The sequence below is a fragment of the Castor canadensis genome, chromosome 16 (assembly GCF_047511655.1).
Source record: "Castor canadensis chromosome 16, mCasCan1.hap1v2, whole genome shotgun sequence".
Lineage (NCBI taxonomy): Eukaryota > Metazoa > Chordata > Mammalia > Rodentia > Castoridae > Castor > Castor canadensis.
Window position 1 is genome coordinate 76,396,069 of NC_133401.1, and position 22,561 is coordinate 76,418,629.

Sequence of the window (22,561 nt, forward strand, 5' to 3'; positions counted from 1 at the left end):
TGAGTCAGAATAAAATATATTGCACACGCATCAGTCTTCCTGAGAGCCCCTCACCGCGGATCCCCCAATACTGGCTTTCCATGCAACCGAGCCTTGCCATCAATGCTGGTGACAGATACCCGTGTACCTCCCCACTCTCAGAACCAGGCGGCCCTAAGCGAGTCCTCCACAGTGTCATTCCTTGCTACTGGCCAAACTCAAAGTGTAGGATGGCTTAGCCTCACGCGCTGTGCGTGCAGGTGGAGGGAGATGAGGATGCTTTGTTTCAAGCCTTTCATCTTTCTTTCGACAACCTTTTCCTCCCTAGGTGGTCATCCAAGACAGGGAATCTTCTAGAACCCAGAGCCTAGGGAGTGGTTTCCCCCAGCTTTATGCTTCTGAAAAGGGAGCTCTGTTGTTACCTGTCCTAAGGTAGGTTCACGTGGGACAGGCAGTGTGGCAATTTCGTTTTCTTTCTCCTACAGAATTTTTCAAGTATCACAAAATCCCTGATACAGTACGTAAACAAGACATCTTGCAGAACACAAAGCTAGATCCATACAGGAAGCAGCAGCACGTGACACATCTAAAAAGCCAAAAAAAGATTTTTAGATTGGACGGTAAAGGCAAGACAGCCGCCACCGTGCCTCGACAGGCAGGCACTCAGGTCAAAACACACACGGCCCCTCTGTGTGGAGCCAGAGAGAGTAAACACCTGTGACAGCCTCTTTCCGTGACCCTGAGGACGTGCCAGGATGAACCTTCTTCTTCAGTGGCGTAGCTCTATCAGTAAAGAACCCTTTTGAGGCTCAAACTGGATGTGCGAGTGGGCTGGTGGTCTTCAGGCAGTTCCCTGTCTCCTGGCCTCTTACCAAGTCTTTCTTTTCACTGGACCCTTGCTTGTGGGAAGAGCCACTGTGCCATCTCTTTGTATCCCAGGCACACGTGGAAGAGGTTTTCCAGAGGACTCCTCTCGGGTGAGGTGTGTCACTGGATGTTTTGCTCTGGGCCAGTTTTATTTAAAAAGAGCAGGAACCCTCTACATCCAAGGGCACCAGGTTCTAGAGGGTGGCTGCCCAGTTGCCTCACCTGGCTAGGTTCTCCTCTTCAGTGTTTGCGTCCTCTACCTGGGTCTTCAGGGCTTCCTCAAGTGGCCCAAAGGTGGCCTATCTGTCGAAAACGCCTGCAGGGAACATGTGGCTCCCACTGAAGTAGCTGCTTCCGTAGGTGGCAGCAAGGCAGTGCCTGGGCTCGGCTGCAAGAGCCATCTGCACGGTAAGAGATGTGGGGACAGACACGGGACACACATCCAGGGGCTGGAGGGTGGGGTACGGTGTGTGCAGGGACGAGCCCGTGCCCCCTGGGAGCAGGCTCCCAGGACGGTGGGCCTGCAGTGAGTCCCGATAGGCCAAGCATAGGTCCTGCACAGGGCCCTGGAACTGGGCCAGTGCCGTCGTTGTCGTCGGCTGGCTGAGGGCAGGGTAGGCAGGCGGTTGGAACAGCACTTGGGTGGGAGCTGGGGGCGTGCCGGGCACCATTGCCAACGCCTGGCTCTTGACTGCGATGGGGTCCTTGAGGACACTGTCACATGCTCTGAAAGGAAGACTCAGGTGAGACCTGGAGGTCAAAGGTTACCAAACACGTACCTCTACCTTCCTAGCTAAGTGGAACCCGAACAGATGCACACCTGGTTGGCCCTTGCTGGTCAGTGCTGGCTGGCCTCAGCATGGCCTCAGCTGTTCACCAATCACACTCAAGCTTCAGGTCTCAGTGTGGAGCTGCTTCCAACAGAAAACCCCCACAGCCCCTGCACCCCATTCTTAGCAGTGAACACCCCTGCGGAAAACTTGGGTCCTCTCTGCTTTTACTCACTACTATATTCCCCGCGCCTAGCACAGCCGGTGCTCTGAGTGTGTGAGTCTCCACCTTCCAGGCCTCTCTGGGCCAGCTGTGTCCCCAGTTGGGCTACTCCTCAGCTAGTAGAAACCAAGCAAATTGCCCACGGGGCTCGAAGTGTCCCCATCTGAAAAAAGGGACACCATGTTTTTTTGGTTGTTTTTTTTTTTTCCCCTTCTCAAGACTTCCCATAAAATTTCTTGGAAAAGCAAAACCAAACAGAAGCTCTGTAAGACAAGAGCAAATGGGCATTGGGTTGTCCAAAGAAGGGATAGCTCAGGGCCATCAGAGATAAATACCAGGAGCACCCATCGGCACTGAGGCCAGGCCGTGTTCTCTAACTTTGGGGACCTTGAAAAAGCATGAATTTTAAGATTCATTTAAGTCCTAGGAAGCAGGACTGGCATTTCAGAGCGTGACACAGAAGCAACCGCCTGCAAAGCTTCCCACTCTGGGAGCTGAGAGGTGACTCTCCAGGGGCCAAAGGGCTTTTGCTGTCACCACAAGGCCCACTGATCAGTCAGGTCAGCATTCAGCAGGTGCCACCCGCTAATGTACAAGACAAGAGAGGGAGCAGGCTAGGCGTAGCTATCTAAGAGCTGTCTGTCCTATCTGCCCTCTTCTGGAGGCAACTATAAACCTCACTAGTCTCCAATATCCGGTTCACAGTGTTACTTTTAAACATCTTCTCTGATACATTGAATAATTCTTCCCCAAGATTCCCAGGGACCCTTGCAAAGAGGCCAGGGCTTCTTAGGTGAAGCCACACCGAGCTTAGCTGACTAAAAGGTCAGCTTTGCAGCCATGTCTGAGACAAGGAACTATGACAGATTCGTAAGATCACAATGGGCCCAAGATCAGAGCCCAGACATCTAGAATGAAGTATACCCAGCCCTCTTCATCCTTGCTCCTGGATCTTTAAAAACAAACCCAAAACTACCCCAAAGAGAAACACCTTACTTCTTCTATCAGGAGTCACTATGCCAGCTTTCACATGAGACACTTACGCTGGGGAAACCACCTGCCTCAAACTCAGGAAATTCCCAAATTTGGCTTCAAGATCAAGAGGAACAGAGAAGACCCCGAGAGGAACTCACACCAGCAGGATTTCGACACACGTGCTGAGGTGTTCCACAGAGTAGTTTGAGATCCTTTGCAGGTCTCTGGTCCAGTAGGGAGAAAGCTGCAGGCAGATCCTGGAGGCCCCCACACAGGCTGCCGCCACCACAGAAGGCTGGAATTTGTAGAATATATGATCTGAAACAGAATTCAAGGGCGTCAGCAGCAGAGCCTCTGCGTGGGGTCTCATGCCTGTCCTGAGGACTGGTGGGCGAGTGGATGGACTCCAAGGCTGTTCTTGGCTGCTCCGAGAACAGGGATGGAAAGTGAGAAAACTGGAAAACACTGTGGCTGAGTCTGGGATTTGTGGTATCAGCCTTAGGTGGGGGGTGGAGGGGGGTTTTCAAAATGTCTGTGGCTCCTAGGGGCCTGCTGATGGACAGGCTGAAAACAGAACCGCAAAACACTTGTCATTTTTTGTTTGTTGCTGGCAAGTGACGTGCCATTTCAAAGGATTCTGTTAGGATATGCCTAAAGTCTACTTACTGAGAGCAACAAAGTTTGGCCCACTGCAGACATTCAGTGAAAATTTGTTGAATGAATGAATGAGTGGCTTACAAGTGTCTCATATCCTTTCAAGTATGATATATTTGATATATTTTAAGAACTTTATAAATGCCACAATGGGCACTTTACCTAGGTTTATGCTTTTTTTTTGGTGGTACTTGGGTTTGAACTCAGGGCCACAAGCTGGCTAGGCAGATGCTCTATCCCTTGTGCCAGCTCTTTTTTAGGTAGGGGTTTTGTGGTTTTTGCCTGGGACCAGCCTCAGATTGGGATCTTCCTACCTGTGGCCTCCTGTGTAGCTGGGACTACAGGCTGGAGCTACCACATCTAACTTATTGGTTGAGATGGGGGTCTCACTTCTTATTCTCCTGGACTGGCCTCGAGCTTTGAGTCTTCCCATCTGTACCTCATGAGTAGATGGGATAACAGGCGTGAGCCACCAAGCGGGGACCATAATGTCCTAGTAAGACAGCTGGCGTCATGGTAAGATGGGTACTATTTCCGTGAAAGGCAAGCAGTTGGAATTCCTGCAGCTTCCACAAATGGTCCTTGGTTTTTAGTGCATCGCTATCGCTGTGCTGTCTTCAAATACTTCTGATTTTCAGTTACTTCAACTTTAGCCTTTTTATTTTTTTGGCAGTATTGGAGTTTGAACTCAGGGCCTCATGCTTGCTAGGCATGCACTCTCCCACTTGAGCCACACCCCCAGTCCATTTTGCTCTGATTATTTTTATGGAAGGGGTCTTTCGAACTATTTGCCCAGGCTTGCCTTGAATCTTGATCCTCCAGATTTCAGCCTCTCAAGTAGCTAGGATTACAGGTGTGAGTCACTGGCACCCCGGCCTACTACCTAGATTTTAAGACACTGCAAAGAGTAGGTTTATTTATTTATTTGCAGTGCTGGGGACTGAACTCAGGGTCTTTTTCTTTTGGTGGTACTGGGGCTTGAACTCAGGGCCTACATCTTGAGCCACTCTACCAGCCCTTTTATGTGAAGAGGTTTTTCGAGACAGGGTCTCGTGTAACTATTTGCCCGGGACTGGCCTTGAACCTCCTGATCTCTGCCTCCTAAGTAGCTCAGATCACAAGCCGCCAGTGGCTGGCCAAACCAGGATCTCGAACATGCTAGGCAAATGCTCTACCACCAAGCCACATCTCCAACCCAAATGGGGTAACTTTTCTTGCTAAAGTAGGAGTGATGAGGGCCTTAGTCCTTCAGGAAGGCCCTCTCTGGATGGGGGCCTTGTGGCCCCTGCTGTCTCTCTTGCCCTCACCTTGCAGGGTGACCTCCAGGAAGTAATGGGCATACTCCTTAAGGCACTCTTTGGTCTTGCGGGGACAGGTGGTGGGCCAGGTGTGGCAGTGGTGGTCCTTCTGGCTGACGGAGGCCAAGAGGTAGTAGTCCAGGAAGTGAGCGGGTGTGGGCAGGCACAGGTTCCAGCTGAAGGCCTCCAGGAGCAGCAGCTCCGTGCTCAGCAGTTCCTTCTTGGTGAGGGCGAAGTTCTGGCTGCTTAGGATTCTCGTACTGTTTATCTGCTCCAGCTTGGGCACACGGTCTTCCCTGTCCTCAAACTTACCTGTTAAGGGCAGAAGTGGAGGTTACTGGAAAAGTAATTGCACCTAGGGTGCTAAAGGCCCACCTTCTAGTACCAGGATGGTGCTGGCAGAGAAGAGAAAGGAGCAGACAGGGTGGACTGCTGAGGGATGGGTGCACACTCTGATTTGTCACTCGTGGCTTTGAATCCCCAAGCCATCATTCCAGCAGTGTGATCACCACCAGGTGTCTCAACCTGTCCAGGGCTCAGCTTCCTTATCTGTATACAGAACCTGTACTTCCTAAGGCTTTTGTTAGAGACAATAAGTCAACGTGTATGACACGCTCAGATGGGCACCTGTAACACCAAAGATGCTGGAGAGAGCAGCCAGCAACCATAGTCTGACTCTGGGGGACAAGGACCTCCTCCATGTCTCTGACCTTCACCAACGCAACTTCCAGGCCGGAGTTAGAATGACCTTGAAATCTGACCCTGGTCCCTCTGGATGTGGAAAAACCCTTCTATACCTCCCACTGTCCTCAGGATGGAGTGTAAATTCTCATTGGGGTCTCAGTTTGGGTTGCCTAGGAAATCATTTGCTTGGAAAGTGAGTCCAGGAGAGACTGGAAGGTCAGGGGAGAAAACAGGGAAGGGAGAAAGTCCCAAAGGACACATTAGCAAGTCACCTCGGTGGACACTTGACCTGAGGGATGGGCTAAAACCCTGACCACCCAATGGTCAGGGAACAGCAGGAGCACCTCCTGAACTGAGGGCTGGGAGACATGACAGCTACACTGTGTGAGGCGCTCATTCTGGGGTCACCACTGCACAGCTGGCTGTGGACCCCGCCACTGGCAGTTCTTCGAAAGCACTGTGTCCTCCTGGCTTTGTCTAAAGGAAACTTCCTTCCTCTTAACTCAGCTACCCTTGACGTGTCATGCTCACTTCCATGCTCCAAGCCTTCACTCCCACATTAAAATCTGAGTCCCTCAGGGTCTGACCTCTGGCGGTCACCTGTGGCCTCCAAGCCCAGCCTCTCGAGTGCAGAGTAGCTGCTGAGTGGATGTCAGGAAGGCGGGAACAAAGCGTTCACACACGTGCTCACAGCTGCAGCGCCTCTGCCCCAGTTCTCAACAGCCTCTCCCGCTCTTCAGGAGGTAAGAAGTCTCCACCATCCTGAACTCAGCCCATCCCGAACCCAAAGATGTCACTGCTAAGTGAAGTGACTCTGTGCAGCCCTGGGTCTGTCTTCCCAGCAAGAGGGCACAAGCCCCACAGTGGGGAAGGATGGCCAGACACAGTTTCATCGGAGCCCCAGAGTGTGGATGTACAGCACAGGGAAGAGTGGAGACCACTCCAACAGGCTGCGACCCCTCCCAGAGCCCAGGTCAGCTGCAATGGCACTGCCTCCAAAGTGCTACCATTCTCCGCTCTTGCACTCAAGGGCAAGAGAGGCAGTAAATTCAAGGTCAAAGCCACCTAGGGGGCAAAGCCTCTTGTACAGCTGGAATCCAGGCCCTCCTAGCTACTGCAACCTCACCCCCGCACTCCCTCCCTTCCTCTCACCTCATCTGTGTCCTCCTGAGCTCAATTCAGAGGACACCAAGGGTCATCTTAGCACTTGTCACACTCAGAGTACTGCTATCAGTATCAATAAGTATAGCTAGTTCCTGTCCTTATGGGTGTTAGAATCAGGTCTGACCCATTTGCTGCTCTGTTCCCAGTCCCTAGCAGGGTCTGGCATACATTAGGTATTAAATAAGTGTTGGCTGAATGAATGAATGAATGAATGAGTGATTGGTCCTCTCTGGATAGTGGAATTCTGGGCCACTTGAATTTTCTGAGAGGCTTGTATCTCTATTTTTCTCCAATGATCATACACTCGTCATACAATTTAAAAAGGGAGAATTTTTTTTTCTTTTTCAAAATTGACTAGGTGTCTCTGAACCTTGTGCTGAACAACCATGGTTGCGCCAACTCAATAGCTATGAATTCTCAGCTGGCTGCCCGTGACTCACGCCTATAATCTTAGCTACTGGGTGGTGGTGGGGGGGCGGAGATCAGGAGGATTTAAGCTTGAGGCCAGCCTGGGCAAATAGTTTTCGAGATCCTAGCTTGCAAATGCCCAACACAAAATAGGGCTGGTGGAGTGGTTCAAGTGGTAGCACCTGCCCAGCAAACATGAGACCCTGAGTTCAAACTCCAGTACTGGGGTTTTTTTTTTTGTGCTGTTGTTGTTCTGTTTTTGTCTTTTGTCTTTTTTGGTGCTGGGGATGGAGCACACCCCAGTCTCACAAGCGCTCTTTTCTTCCTGGAGCAGAAAATGGCACAGAAAGGCACGCGGCCCAGGCACTGTGCTGGGGGTGGCAAGAGACCCCCGCACAGCACTGCTGGTGGTCAGCAGCCTACTACAACCCACCAGCAGATGTGCTCAATCAGATTAGCTCCCCCACCTTCAACCTTTCAGAGCTCTGTGCCAGGCCCCAGAGGCTTACCCTCCAGTGGAGGGGTCATGGCTCCCCGGGCTCTGCTCACTCCCCCTGCTGCAGGGGCCTCCTGGGGACCCTCCACAGGGCAGCCTCAGCCAGGCAGAGCTGGCCCTGACTCCTTGGTGACTTTGCCCGGACCTCGCAGGACTAAACTCTACAGGCTGTTTATCTGTGCGTGATCTGGGAATACACTCCAGGTGGAAACAAAACGGTCATGCAGAATGGAAAGTGCTTCACGAGTGCCCAGCACACAGAGACAAACTGCATTGCACCATGGTTGTTCCTCACAATGAACCCTAGGCTCCCCCAGGGACTCAGAGAGAAAGCAGTGGGAGCCTCCACCTCTGCTCTTCCTTGCTGGCCAGGGCGACCTCAGCTTACTGTTGCCCAGCGTGACTCATTTCACAGCCAGGAAAGGTTTTATGACTTTCCTAGTGTTGCACGTGCTCAGCAGACATTTCCTCCCCTCCTCCCAGACCATGATGGGGGCCAGCCCTTTGTCCCTAGTGCTGTCACCACCAAGCACCATTACTTAGCTACTTCCTCCTTATCGACAAACTGCACAGACAACAGATGCCTGGAAGTCTTTGGGTGGGTCTCCAGGGAGAGACAGAAGGGAAGCATGAGTCTCTGCAAGTCAGACAATGGCCACAGGCTTTCCTCGTCTCTTTCAACACACTCTATTTTGAAAATCTTCAAATCCACAGAAATGATGGAGGAATAGAACAATGAACACACACAACCCGTCATCCAGACTCCCCAACTGTGGACACTGACACTAAGCCACCCTTGTTCTGTTCCTGTGTGTGTGCTATATATAAATACTGGACCATGTCTTGTTACATTACAGATGTGACAGGTTACCCCTGAGCACTTCAGCCTCCATTCCCGAGGAAGTTTTCCTACAAATCATGATCTCAGAATTCCAAAACATCAACGTTAGCGCATTGACAAATGCTAACATTCAGTCCATACTGACTTTCTCCAGAGGTCCGAAAAAATTTTTTATAACCGTTTCTTTTGAATCCAGGGTTCAAACTAGGTTCACACATGGAGTCTTTGTTTTGTGTTGTTGTTTTCTTGTGTTTCAATGGTAGGCAAACACTGCATCACTGAGCTACATCCCCAGCACTGTTAACTTCCACAGACCATTTTGTTTTGGGACACTGATGCTAGAAAAATCGAGGCCCATTATCTTGTAAAATGTCCCCCATTCTGAAGTGGCCAGATTGCTTCCTTGTGATTAGATAACGGTTGGACAGTCTGGGTAAGAAAGGCGTGGAGGTGATGTTTGTCCTCTGTAATCCTTCATCACATCAGAACTTACAAAGTAATAGCAAAGCCAGGTTTGATTGCTTGACTGAGGCAGTGACACCTGTCTCTCCGTTCTAACAGTCCCATCTTCCTGTGAAATTAATCAGTAACCGTGGAGTGACATCTTAAGACTCTGCAACCTTTGTCTCACTGACTTGGCACCCCAGGATAACCTTTTCCTGAATGCACTATTACACGGGCAGTTGAAAAATGACATCGTTCTATTGACATTTTTCTTTTCAATGTCCACACTGTCCTAACTTGAGTATCGATAGCTTTTTTTGATGGGACTGGGATCTGAACTCAGGGCTTTGCGCTTGCAAAGCAGGCCTTCCACTGCTTGAGCCACACCTCCAGGCTATTTTGCTCTAGTTATTTTTGGAGATGAGGTCTTGCAAACTGTTTGCCCTGACTGGCCTCAAACCTCTGCCCTCTCGATCTCAGCTTCCCCAGCGAGCTAGGATTACAGGTGTGAGCCACCAGCGCCTGGCAGCAATAGCTTGTTGACATACTTGTAACATTAAAAGCACTCCTAGGCCCATGGAAGAACTCACAGTGGCTCTCAGAGGCCTGGCCCTCATACATGTGCCCCTGGTGCTGGTGGAGGTGAGGTGTGCGACATGGCCTCGTATGGGCCCACATGCACACCTGTCTGGCTGACTGGAAACTCCATTTCCTGAGGTTGGTGCACAGAGAGCTGGGCAATTTATGGTGGGCCACAGCTAGTAGACTGTGACTAAGTCCAGCCAAGTGTCCTAAACTCTTGGCCACAGAAGAGGACGTGGTAGCAAGATGCTATCAGTCCAGCTTCCGCAGGGAAGCTCTGGAACCAGCTTTTTATTTTTTTCTTCTTTTTATAGCACTAAAAAAATTGTGGTGAAAACCACATAACATAAAATTTGCCATTTAAAAATATTCAGTTCAGCAGCACTAAGTATACTGACACTGACGTATAGCCCTCGCCACCACATGTTTCCAGAGCCCTTCATTTTTTTTTTTCTTGTGGTACTGGGATTTGAACTCACAACCAACATTTTGAGCCACTCCACCAGCCCTTTTTTGTGATGGGTATTTCAAGATAGGGTCTCACTATTTGTCTGGACTGACTTCGAACTGAGATCCTCCTGATTTCTACTCCTGAATACTTAGGATTACAGGCGTGAGCCACCAGCGTCTGGCTCAGAGCTCTCCATCTTGCAAACCTGAAAGTCTGTCCCCATTAAACACTGTCTCCCCATCCCCCGCCCCGCCGGCCCCAGCCCCGGGCAACCACCATCCTCCTTTCTGTCTCTGACTGGCTGGTCTTCTTTCACCTCTTGTCCTGGCAATCAAGCCACAAGGCAGACAGAAGAGGATTCCAGACTTCTCTGAATCGGGGCCAAGAGAATCAACATTATTAACGGCTTTTCAAAAATCCAACTTCTTTATTTTGGAAATTTAAAAATATACCAACAAAAAGTTAAAAAAAAAAAAAGAGGAAGAGAAAATGCTGTAATGAACCCCTATGAGAATACATCATCCACAATGCAACAATCACCCACATTTACACTGCCTTAAAAAGTTATTCCAAAGGTAAACAGCACAGAATGAGAGTCTATAAAACTCCAGGGATTTCCAACTCCTGAGGTCCAGGCCCTCTCTGGACTGGACAGGCTGTTTCATGCATTCTTCACGTCTGGTAGAATGCTGGTCTGAGTTATCTGCTGACCATTCAGACCCTACACCTAAGCTCAGAGGGAAGTTTCCTGGCTACAGAGAACCACATTTTAAGGCAGCAGCTGGCTACTTTCTTCCCTAAAGAAATGTACTGTTTTCAAAAACAGGCAAAGCCAGCCTCGTGTGGTGGTGTACACCTGTAATCCCAGCTACTTGGGAAGCAGAGGCAGGAAGTTCTTCAGTTTAAGGCCAGTCAGGGCAAAGTTAGCAAGGGGTGTCATTCAAGTGGTAAGTGCTTGCCTAGTATGTGTGAGGCCTTGAATTCAATTCCCGAGACTGCCAAAACAAAACAAGAAAGAAAGTAAACAGGCAAAGTCACTCTTCCCCTAAAAAGCCATTCTCCTTTTTAAATGCCTCTTCCCACAATTTGATCAGGAGTTGGGACCTCTCAGCTACCCTGCAGCTATCCCCACTTGGCCCTGCAGTCATGATCGGGGAGGCAGGTCGGAGGGACAAAAAGTTATTCAATGGGCTCCTGACCTTGCCATGTTCCCAGGCAGGACATGGCACCTTCCCAGCAGAGGTGGCGGGGAGAAGACAAGTGGACAGAGAATACTCTGGAAGAAAAGAAGGGGCTTTCCCAGTGTCACAGCCCTTGCTGGGGAGAGTGAGGCCAGGGACTCAGGAGAAGAAACCAGGCAGGGCCAGGCTTAGGAAAGATCTTTCTGGTGCTAATTCTTTTTTCTCAGAGGAGAAAGATGGGGTCACTACGAGGACCAGAACCTGGCCAGCTTCATTTGTTGGCGATGGAGTCAGTGGCCAGAGAGAGCCAGGCTTGTGGAGGCCTCACCAAGGGCATGTCCACGCTTGGGTCCTCCTCCATGTGGCCATTTGCGTGACTGTTATGGTTTGGATACGAAGCGTTTCCTCCTAAAAGGCTCACATGGTGAAGGCTGGGTCCCAAGGTGGTGATGGCCTTGTTGAGAAGTAATTGGAGCAGGAGGGCACTAGCTTCATCAGTGGATTAATCCATTGATAAAGTAAGTCACTTGGAGTGGTGATGGGGGCATGTCTCTGGTGTGCATCTTCTCTCTCTCTCTCTCTGTTTCCTGAGCTTTGCTTTGGGGCATGCTCCCCACCATCAAATTCTGCCTGCTTTACCTTGGGTCCGCAGTAATGCAGCCAGCCAACCATGGACTGAAACCTTACAAACCACGAGCCAAGACAAATCGTTCCTCTTTAAAATTGTTTACTGCAGGTCTTTTTGCCATAGCGATGAAAAGGTGACTAGCAGTGATCTTGGGCAGTCAGTCACGTGGAAACTCACGCCTCACCAGGTAGTAGGGAGGGCTCAAGGAACATGTCACACAGACTCCTCCCCGTCGCAGTTGCTGTTGTATCATTTATTGAATGTAATTTTTATGCTTTGCATCCCAAGCCTGGCATCATCTAGGGTCCTGTTAATTGGATACAGAAGCTAGTATGGTGGCTGACGCCATTTTTTTACAGGTTCTGAAAAAGGACTGGAAATAAGCCCAACAGAAAGGCTCCCCACCCTCAACCGTATTCCACTGAACAGGTTGAGCTGGATGCCCATCGTGGAAAATACCGTGGTTCCAGTCTCCCTTCCCAAGTCTGTGACCTTGAACTCCCACCCTCTTGCTTCTGGTCCTAAGGTTCAAAGGCAGGGAGGGAGGCAGAGGGAGGCCATTCCAGATGACCCCACCTCCCTGGGGCTGGGGACTTTCCAGGTCACCCCCTCTGGTTATCAAGGGGCAGGTAATCTGCCCACCAGGACATAAGCTCACTTGGTTCTGTGGATCCAGCCTATTGTGCGGTAGGCACCAAAACTCAACAGGAGGCTGGATGTGGTGCAACGTGAGGGAGGCTGAGGATTGAGGATTGTGAGTTCAAGGCTGACCTGGGCTACATAGCAAGACCCCGTCTCAAGGAAACGAACAGTAACAACAATTAAAAACCTCTAAAACAAAACCAAAAAACCCCTCTGGCAGCCCCTGTGTCACGCCTCACTTTTCCCTCGGGGCTGGTGTTGGGTTCTACATGGCTGTTTCCCATGTAGAAACAAAGCTCACAACTGTCCCAGTCACCCAGCTGGCAGAGACAAAGCAAAATGACACTTCTGGTGGCCTCTTCCATGGGGGTTGGCCCACACCTGCCATGAAAGCCACTATGGTCTGGCATGAGCTGACTACTCAGCAGATAGCCTTTACTTTAGTAAATGAATAAAAGGTGCCAAAGCCTAGAACTTTCTAGACCCCAAGCATGAACCCTCACACCCAGTCCCCACGAGTACACCCCTATGTGTGCAGAACTTCCATGGGTGTGGGTGTCAGGCCAGCTGCAGCCTTTCCCCATCCTGGTCTTCAACCTCCCCTTTGCTGATGCTAATTCGGATTTAACTGAATTCCTTATGAAAGACCTGGATGATCAACAGGACTTAGTTTTTTGTTCCACTATGATAGAATTTAAGTCAAAGGAGTGACTTTCTAATAGGATACTTTTGGTAATAAAGTTCCTCTCTCTCCCTTAAAACAATCCAACCCTGGCTTTTTGGTAGTTACAGAGGCAGATGCTTTCTTCTCCTCCCCAAAGGAGGTACTGATCCTACTTACAGCAGACAGGTGGCTTCCCAGGAACCAGAGGGGACAGACTGGGTGGAGAAGTCAACCAGACAATGGTCAAGAAACCAACTTGGGGTCAGTATCCTAGGAAGAGACTGTTTTTTAACGTGTGCTGCAACCCTGGGGGCCCAGTGCACTCTGCTTGGCCTACTATGACTGCTAGGGAGGCTCGGGCACTGGAGGCTGGCCTCCGTGCTCTCTGGGGCAAGCCTCTCCTTCTCAGGCCGTGCTTCCTCGTCTGTGACTCAGGGATAAGAAAACAGACACAACTGTGGTGAGGGTGGCATGACGGCTCGGTGTGCTCAGAACAGAGCCCTGTCTAGCCCTGTGTTTCACTCCAGGCAAGCCCACAATCACAGTCACCATAGTGAGTCAGGTTTCTGGATGGAAGTGGAGGAGGACAGAGCAAGTCAGGGACAAAGCAAGGAAACCTCCCTTTGTGACAGGGCTTCCACGGTCTGCAGGGAAGGGAGGCAGCTGTGACCACCACAGGGATTGGGGAGCAGGCAGCATCCCCATCTAACACCCTGAGCCCTTGGAGGCTAGAAGGTCAGGAAGTGCCACGCAGAGACTAATACCTGCCACGCCGGGCTTCAGGGGCCTGCTGCTCACACCTGGCGTGAAGCTGGACTTGGGAACCCTGCCTGGCTGGGCTGCCTTCCTCTTGTAAGAGCAAAGCAGCTCTGTTGGTGGCTGCATAGTCACTGGCACACAGCAGGGCCAGATAAACAATGCATGAATGGATGGACTGACGGACAGACGGGGAGGGGGAGGGGTAGCACAACGAAGGCCAGCACATTTCTGACAGGTTGAATCCATTCTGGACATGGAGACCAGAGGTGAGGTTGTGGGTAGTTGTTTTCTACAGGAGGAAATTGTGGAAATACCTCACTGGGGAATGAGGTGGCTTTCAGCCAGCTGGGTCACACACAGGCTTCCCTTCTCCCCGAGAGGATGTCCCTGTCTCAGGGTGCGGAAACGGGAGTGATGGTCACACAGCGGCCTCAGCCGATCCCTGCTTCCTCTGTGCTCCACTTTGTAAGTGACCCAAATAATTCCACTGACTGTCTGAAGTCAGGGCCTGTGGGACAGGAGACATGTGTCACGTGCACAGCTGGCACTGGGGCCAGGGAGGGGCAAGTGCTCTATGTCGAGGAAGGGATTCTGTCCCAAATGAAGGTCTTGGGTCACTTCTTGTGGACCTTCCCCACCCCAGGGCTGCCTGTGAACCAGGTCTGTAGGAAGGGCACAGTGCACACTTCTGGCTGCAAGGTCAAAGGCATGGACATTAGAGGCCCTGAATCCTTTGTTTCAACCTCCACTGGGAGCAGGGAGCAGGCAGGAGAGGTGACCTTGGCCACTGCTCTCCAGGTCAGGAGGGGAATCACTTCCAGGACATCAGTCCTGGCGGCCAATGTGCTCACTGATTACAGTGTGGCTGGCGCTGTGGTCCAGAAAGCAAAGGACTCAGGGGTCTTCCAGCAGCCTCTCCATTTGCTGAGCTGGGTCTTCCTGCTATGGCCAAGGAAGTAGGGCAAAGGATGAAGGACAAAGGCCACCGCTATATGGTGGCTGAGAGTCACCAACTCGACTACCTGGGCTCCCACCCTACCCTCACCCTGTCATGCTGTATGCTTTTAGACAAGTCATCTATTTCCTGTGCCTCAGTTTCCTCCTCTGTGAACTGGGGAAAATAACACCACCTACCTCAGGGGACTGGTTTTGAGAATCAAAGAAGTAACTCTATGTAAAAAAATCAAAACACTGCCTGCATATTCACACTTCATAAGTATTAGCTATGCCATTTCATCATAGAAGCTAGTATTTACCCATCACCCCAAATCCTGACTCTAGGGAAAAACATAGTGTGAACACAAGAGACTTTTATTTACTCTTTATTTTTTTTTTTCCTATTTCTCTATTTCTACAGGGAAAATCAGATCACTCTACCAAAAAGGAAAACCATTTGAAACTCCTCAGAGGCAAAACACTGTTGATTGGAACCTAGACAACAGTGCCGGCAGAGTAACTGTCAGAAGAAGGTTCCAGAATGTGGGGCTACTCTGGTCCATGGTTTGGCAGGGGCGTGCTTTTACAAGTGTCCACAAGTCAAGGGGCATCAGTTTCCTAGAGGAGGGGCCCCACCATGTCGGTGACAAAGAAGAGACTTTCCCAGTCTAGACAGGAAATGTGTGTAATTAAAATTAAGACGTAGCAAACAGGAGGGGTAACACGTGCTCCTTAAGGACAATCTTAAAAATCTAGAGGACACACCAAACACAAAAGCCATCTCTACTTCACCACCAGGGATGTCACAGGCTGGCATATTTACTCCCAGTTGCAACTGGTTTCAAAACCAGCCAAAACAACCAACCAGACTGACCACGAGGTGAAGGGTGGGCCACTGTAACCAGGTGTCACCCCAGTGCTAGTGAAGCGCCCACCGTGTGAACCTGATCGTGCATCCCAGGCAAGGCAAGTCAGAGCTCTCCGGAAAACTCTGCAGGTGATCTTCTTGGGAAGCTGGCGTTTAATGAGTAAGGACCCCAGGGCTCTTCCCCCAGCATTAACAGGAGGACGGAGTGCTGGGTTGTGGTCAGTGGCACAGTGTGTGCTTATGAGCCCTGTGGAAGGCCTAGGCTCCACCCCAAGCATTAAAGAATGAACTAACAAAACAAACGACAGGAGAAAAGGCCAACGCAACCCTTTCTGTAACAAGTGCATAGCGTGCGGAGTGAGGAGTAAGGGAACACGAACCCCACTGCTCCCAGCAGCCAGACCTCAGACAGTGCAGAGAGCACAGGGGGTCCTCAACAGTGTCCTGTGATCTATCTTCCTGCTCTTCTCCTGACCGCAAGGGGACTTTGGGCTTCTTCTAGCCACACGCCCAGGGGCCTGTGGTAATACAGGCTTGAAGCTGCATCTTTAGGAGTGGCTTTCAGATTGTAAGCAACTTAAAGACAGGGCTTTGGTCTGATTCGTGCCCCACTGTCACCCCGAGACCTAGCACAGGTCCAGCGCACAGCACTCATGTGTGTGCAATGAATCATCTTTGTCCCCAGGGACTGGTGGACATTCCGTCCATTTGCCACTGCCTCCCCAGGCCCACCGTGTCCCAGATAGAGTGGAGGCCAAATAAATGGCTTTTGTTGTTTTTGGTGGTACTGGGGTTTGAACTCAGGCCCTCACGGTGACTAGGCAAGCACTCTACCACTTGAGTCATGCCCCCCAGCCCCAAAGAAGCGTTTTTTGTTTTGTTTTGTTTTAAATGACTCACCTGTTTAGGGTCAGAGACTTCCAAACGCTGCATGTTCAAAGAACTCATGGCAGCTTGAAATCTGACCCCTCTGAAAACAACAACACCCACAAACACTCAGAGCTCCACACCCTAGGTCCTGCACAAACAGGTCCAGGCGCTAGACATGCTAAGAAATGGTATAAGTTAAGAGTTTTGGGGCCATCCAGCTGCCTGACGGGCAGTTTGCACAAAATCCCTCTTGTGCAAGAGCGCCAAGCCTGCCTGTCTGCAGAGATGGGAAGAAGAAATGGAAAATCCTTATGTTTCCTGCCCTCAGAGCTGTCACACACTGCCTTCATCACACAGACCACCCAGCCATGGTCTGCCCTGGGCTGCCTGGCCACAACCCAAACACCACTGCCTGGAAGATGCACCGTGCATGCTGGGGGCATTCAGGATTCCTGAAGTGCTAAACCATTCACAAGGGAAGAATGGTGGCATTCCTTCCACACTCTCTAAGAGGATGCAAAGTGTTTTAAAATTATCCCCAGCACAGGGGCTGCTGTGTGTCCTTGCAGATTTGGGCTTAATTCTGGCAAGAAATCTCATGCTTTGTCCAAACTACACCCCTGAAAAAGATCACCTGGAAAAAAATCCCTCTTTGCCTCTAATGCCCACAATTACAGCCCCGGAGGCATCTCAGGTATTCCAGGTTTTGAGGGGTGGGGGTGGGGCTCCTGTGCTCAATATCCCCAGGCAGGAAGCAAGAGAAATTAAGACTGCTCTCCACGTTCTGACATCTTCAGCAGAATCTCTACGAGGTGATCCCTTCCCCTGTTTTGCTGTGAAAGCAGCAGCTCAGTAGAAGCAATGGTTGCTGAATAACCAAGGCAGGGGTGCAGTGCAGGAGGCAGGCGTGAGTGGTGGAGGTGGGACGGGTGAGCAGGGAGGGAGGCTGGTTTCCTGGGAGAAAGACAGGCCTCTCCTATCATCTCCAGAGGCCTGGATGCAAGTGCCTGGCTTGCACTTGGGATTTCCCTAAGAGATGAGGCTAGCCTACTGATCTCTGGCTTAAGGAGCCCCAAAAGCAAACTGCTCTGGGAACTATTCCTTGTCTGCATTGTGGACAGGGCAAGAACACAGGGGTAGGATGCAAATACACTCACCTCAGGAAACACAGAGGGCCAGCCACTCGGGGACCCTGGTGAGGGTAGGGGGCGGGGGGGGGGTGTCCCCGGAAGAGACATGGCTCATTTTTTTTTTTTGTAGGACTGGGATTTGAACTCAGGGCCCATATCTTGAATCACCCCACCTGCCCTTTTTTGTACTGGGTTTTTTTCAAGGTAGGGTTTCACAAACTATTTCCTCAGGGTTAGCTTCCAACCATGATCCTCCTGATCTCTGCCTTCTGAGTAGCTAGGATTATAGGCTACAGGTGTGAGCCACAGGTGCCAGGTGACACATTGCTCATTTTTTTGATAACTTATTGCTTAGGTCAACAAGAGTAGTTCTAAAGGCTCCTCCCAAGTTAAGTTCAATGTAAGAATAAATGGAAGAGAGGGGATGAATTCAACTATGATATATTGTAAGAACTTTTGTAAATGTCACCATGTACCCCCAGTACAATAATATAAGGAAAAAAAAAGGATAAATGGAGGTAATGATGAAGGAAATAAGATCAAAATACATTATGCACATGTTGGAAAATGCCATAATGAAACCATTATTTTGCATAATTAACACAGGCTAATAAAAAAGAAAGTCAATTGAAAGAGCATGGTGGTGCACATCTGTAATCCCAGCACTTGGGAGGCTAAAGCAGGAGGATCACAAGTTTGAGGCCAGCCTGGGTGACACGGTGAGACTGTCTTAAGACAAAAAAAAAAATAATAAGACACATAAAGCTTCTGCAAGGGACTTAAGTAGCACCTACCAAAATCTTGAAGGCACACCCTCTTTAGTCAAAACAGCTCACCTCTGGGAGTTCACCCCAAAGATACAGGGAGACAGCCACCTGCTGTGTAGCAGAGAAAGAATGGATGACAACCTGAAGGTCCATCCTTAGAGGAATCATCACATAGATGATGGCATTTATGCAATGAGGATACTGCAGATGATCAAGACAGCTAAATGAATCCACAGGAGCTAACGATGCTTCCTGATGAGCACCAGGAAGCAGCTTTAGGGCTGACCCCACTTGGTCACATGCTATAAAATCACTTTGAGCCATGAGTCAGTGAGCACTGAGCCACGGCTCTTAGGGGAAGGTAGCAGGTGAGATCTGCTAGCCAACGTGCATCAGTTGCACAGTACGCAACTTTGCTTCACGCATTTCTGTTTAATACACTAATTGTTGATTCATCAACACTGACTCTAGGCAAAAAGTACTACAAGCATGGCTGACCAAAGCTTACCTAACACACACACACATCTCCCCCACAAGGCAGGCTCTTTTTTTTTCTTTTTTGGTGGGACTGGGCTTTGACCTCGGGGCTTCACGCTTGCAAAGCAGGCACTTTACTGTTTGAGCCGCACCTCCAGTCCATTTTGCTGAATATTTTGGAGATGGGGGTCTTGCAAACTGGTTGCCTGTGCTGGCCTTGAATTTTTATTCTCCCCATCTCAGACTCCCTAGTAGCCGGGATTACAGGCATGGGCCACCAGTACCCTTGATGATCAAGGCCCTTCTGAGCCGAGGGACAGTACCCAGCACCTCTGCACTATGCTTGGGGGCCACTTTAATCAGCAAAACCATCAACAAAAAGTATGAGACAGGGGTAGCCGCTTAGCCACGTGACCACTGTGGCCTGACCTGACTTACTTTTCTGCCTCCTTCGGCAGGCTGCAGACTTGGGTCCTTTTCTGTGGCCTTTTCACAGGAGAAGGGGCTGGAGACAGGTGAGGAGTTCCACCTATTCTAAGGCCCTTATCTGGAATGGCTTTAAAAACCTGAGGACTGACAGGTAGGGGTGAGAATCCCTGCTCTTCTGATCTCAGAATAAGTTAGGACCAAAGCAGCAGAACTCCAAACTTCCTGAGGCAAGGTGACCCCCTGGAGACTGGGGAGAGGGGAAGGAGGAATGACTAGGATTTTAGGCTGTCATGGAAACTTTTCATTCTTCAGTCCTCCTAAGTGTATGGCAGGTGTCCTGAAAAATCCCTTCCTGCCGCCCAAGGCTGGCTGCTGCCTGCAGACGTAGGTGGGGGAGTCTGCCTCTCTGAAAGGCCCCCTCCCTCCACCTCAGCAACAGCAGCACAAAGGAGTCTCCAGTGTGTGCCTCGAGTCTGGCTCCCGAGACAGACGCCAGGGGTAAGGCTCGTGGTCCCCATGGAAAAGTCCCCTGTTCCCGGCAGGCCCTAATGCAGCCTGCAGATCACAGATGCAGCAGGTCAAAGGCCACAGAGACTGAAAGACAATACCCCTTCTGTCTTGTGTTGGTGATGTCCCAAGGGCCCTGCCTCTCTTCGAGGGACCAAGGATGCTGTGTGTTGATGTGGGTCTTTCAAGCAGCAAACAATCTGAATCCCCAGCGAGATGGGCTTGCATATATAGCATGGGCAATCCAGCCACCAGCCGGGGTGCATGGGGGATAAAGAGGAATTACCAATTGTGGGGCGGGAAACCTACACAGCCAAAGGGATTACAACCACAGTGGACAGAAGGTCCCAGAGTGGAAAATCAGATGGCATTTGGAAATCCCTAGAGCTGTGCTTCTCACACGGGGTGATCGTGCCCATGGGGACTTATGGCAGTATGCCAGGAGCACACAGATCCACAGCGACCACCTTCCTACAGCATCAGCTGGGATACTTGTAATAAAACAGGACAGTGACAGCGAGGACGAGAATGCAAAATCAGATTGGATTTCAGGGATAGAATATTAAATGACACACACTGCACTGGAGGCCTTTGGGGCTCTGCACCCCCCTGCATTAGGGTAACTTAGAGACGTGGAGAGGCCTGGTTGTAAAGGAACCTTAGCTCTGTCATTTCACTGTTCCCAGATGGTTTCTGAGACTTCACCATGGGCTGAGCTCCTTTCTGTTGCTGAAATACACTGGCTAGTGGGGGCGGCGGGCGTCAATCTGGAGCACACGAGGACATGGGTGCATACATCGGAGGGTAGAGGGGATAAAGGGGAGGGGACGCTTCCACAGGGGTATAGGGCCTGAGGGATGGCTCAAAGGGAATGGGGAGCAATCCAGGCAGAGGGAACAGCAGGTACAAACTCTGTATGAGACAGGATTTGGCCACTGTGGCTAGAACCCATGGACTGATGAGAACGAAGACACGGGGTCCGAGAGGCCAGAGTGTGCGGGCTGGGCTTTCTCTTGACTCTTGGCCAACCATGGGGCAGTGTTAAGTGGCAGGGTGGTATGGCAGAGCCCTGTGCAAGGACCCCATCCAAGCAGCAGCGTATTAATGCAGGTCCCCAGCAAGACAGACAGATGGCCAAAGCCAGCCTGTGTTTTCAGCAAGGCCTCTTTGGAAGGTGCAAACCCCAAGAAGCCTGGTGACAGAGTAAGTCCTGCTCAGGTCCAAATCAAGCAGCCCCTTCCTCACACGTTCAGAGCCCAGAGCAAGAAGCAGGAGACACCAGGTAAGGGTGCAGGCCTGGCCTCATGAGGTCTGGTCTCAAATCTTGTCTGCCATTTACTAGGTGGGCAACCCAAAGCAAGTTTCTTACCTTCTTTGGGCCTTGGGAACATGGGGTACCAAGAGTGTCTGCCTTCAAGGGTCACTGTATGGATTCAGTAAGGCCAAGCTGTGAAACCTTCTTGTCACTTAGATGCTAAAAACTGTTGATGACCATTAGCACTGTTCACACCCAGAGGCAGAGGCCACCGGAATGTGCCATGGCCTGGCAGCAGCACGGCTGGCCGACTGAGGGGCGCAGAGACGGGAGAGGCGGTTCCACTTACTGGCCAGCAGGAGGCAGGACACGGCCACAGTGTACAGCTGCTTGGAGGTGGTGATATTGTAGCGGTCCATGAAGTGGTCCAGCAGGTAGACAGCCAGATGCCGGGCTGCAGGGCACAGCTGGCAGTGACTGCTCAGCAGGGTCAGGATATCCACAAAGAAGCGACGGCTCTTCAGGAGTGGGGAGTGGGCACGGAAGGTGGGCAGCTTCAGCTCCTACAGGACAGGTGGGCAGAGACAGGTCAGGGCTGCCACCGAGAACCTGGAGGCTGCAGACACTAGGACCATAGGGCCTGAAGGGGACTGGCTGGGCAGATGACTCCTTCCATACCCTGGCTCCTTCTGCTTCAAGTCCCAGGGTGGCAGTGCCCCATTCCAAAAACTGCTGACTGTCTCCCATTTGCCCTGCCTAAGCAAAGACTCTTTATGTATCCAGGACTTACGTGATGATAGGGGAAGGGTGCCTTCAAAGGATACACAGGTCATGAAAGAATGATGGCATGAGGCCAGGGACGGGCAAGGATCCAAGTTCTGTCCCCACTGCAGTGAAGTCCTGAGACCCTGGTTGCCCACCTTCCCTTGTTTCCTCTTCAAAAGCGGAGGATTAAATGCTAAATGTATGCAAAATGTCGAGCACACAGTAACTTCTTGGGATCCATAGCTGATTCCCCTGGTGAGTAAGATTATAAATGGCAGTTTTTGTCCAGGCGTGGTGGCTCAAGCCTATAATCCTTGCTACTCTGGAGGTGGAGATTGGGAGGATTCTGTTTGAAGCCAGCTGGAGCAACAAGCACATGAGACCACATCTCAACCAGTGGCTCGGTATGGTGACACATGCCTGTCATCCCAGCTACATGGGGAAGCACAAATAGGAGGATCACAAAGAGAGACCCTATTCTCCAAAATAACCAGAACAAAAAGGGCTGGCAGAGTGGCTCAAGCGGTAGAGCACCTGCCTAGCAAGCACGAGGCCCTGAATTCAAACTCTAGTACCACCAGTAAGTAAATAAGGAACAAAATTAAGCTAAAAATGTTGAAATACTAGTACAAGGAACTCACAAGCACCCTTCACGCCAATTCACTAGTCATCAACATTCTGCCTTCTCTTTACACACGCGCTCACACACGCATACACGCACACTTTTTTCTAAAGCTTCCAGAACTCATGATTCTCCTTCTTCTTTGTAATTTGTTCACTGCTGTGTTTATCTGAATTTACACATCTAACACAAGAAAAACCATCCAACAAAATACCAAGCCAATAA

General features: G+C 50.6%; 1 protein-coding gene across 3 annotated transcripts in view; it reads right to left on the reverse strand.

Annotated features, from left to right (window-relative positions):
* Positions 1-22,561, reverse strand: part of Ccnjl (cyclin J like) — a 46,958-nt gene continuing 24,397 nt past the window's right edge. For 2 of the 3 annotated variants that reach the window (XM_074057676.1, XM_074057677.1), the window contains 4 exons: positions 21,299-21,512; positions 4,776-5,078; positions 2,973-3,132; positions 1-1,572 (listed from right to left, as the gene is read on the reverse strand). In XM_074057676.1, coding sequence (XP_073913777.1) covers positions 1,146-1,572; positions 2,973-3,132; positions 4,776-5,078; positions 21,299-21,512 — 1,104 coding nt within the window. In that variant the 3' untranslated portion in view covers positions 1-1,145. The remainder of the gene's footprint in view (positions 1,573-2,972; positions 3,133-4,775; positions 5,079-21,298; positions 21,513-22,561) is intronic. The other variant, XR_012442620.1, reaches the window with a different exon arrangement.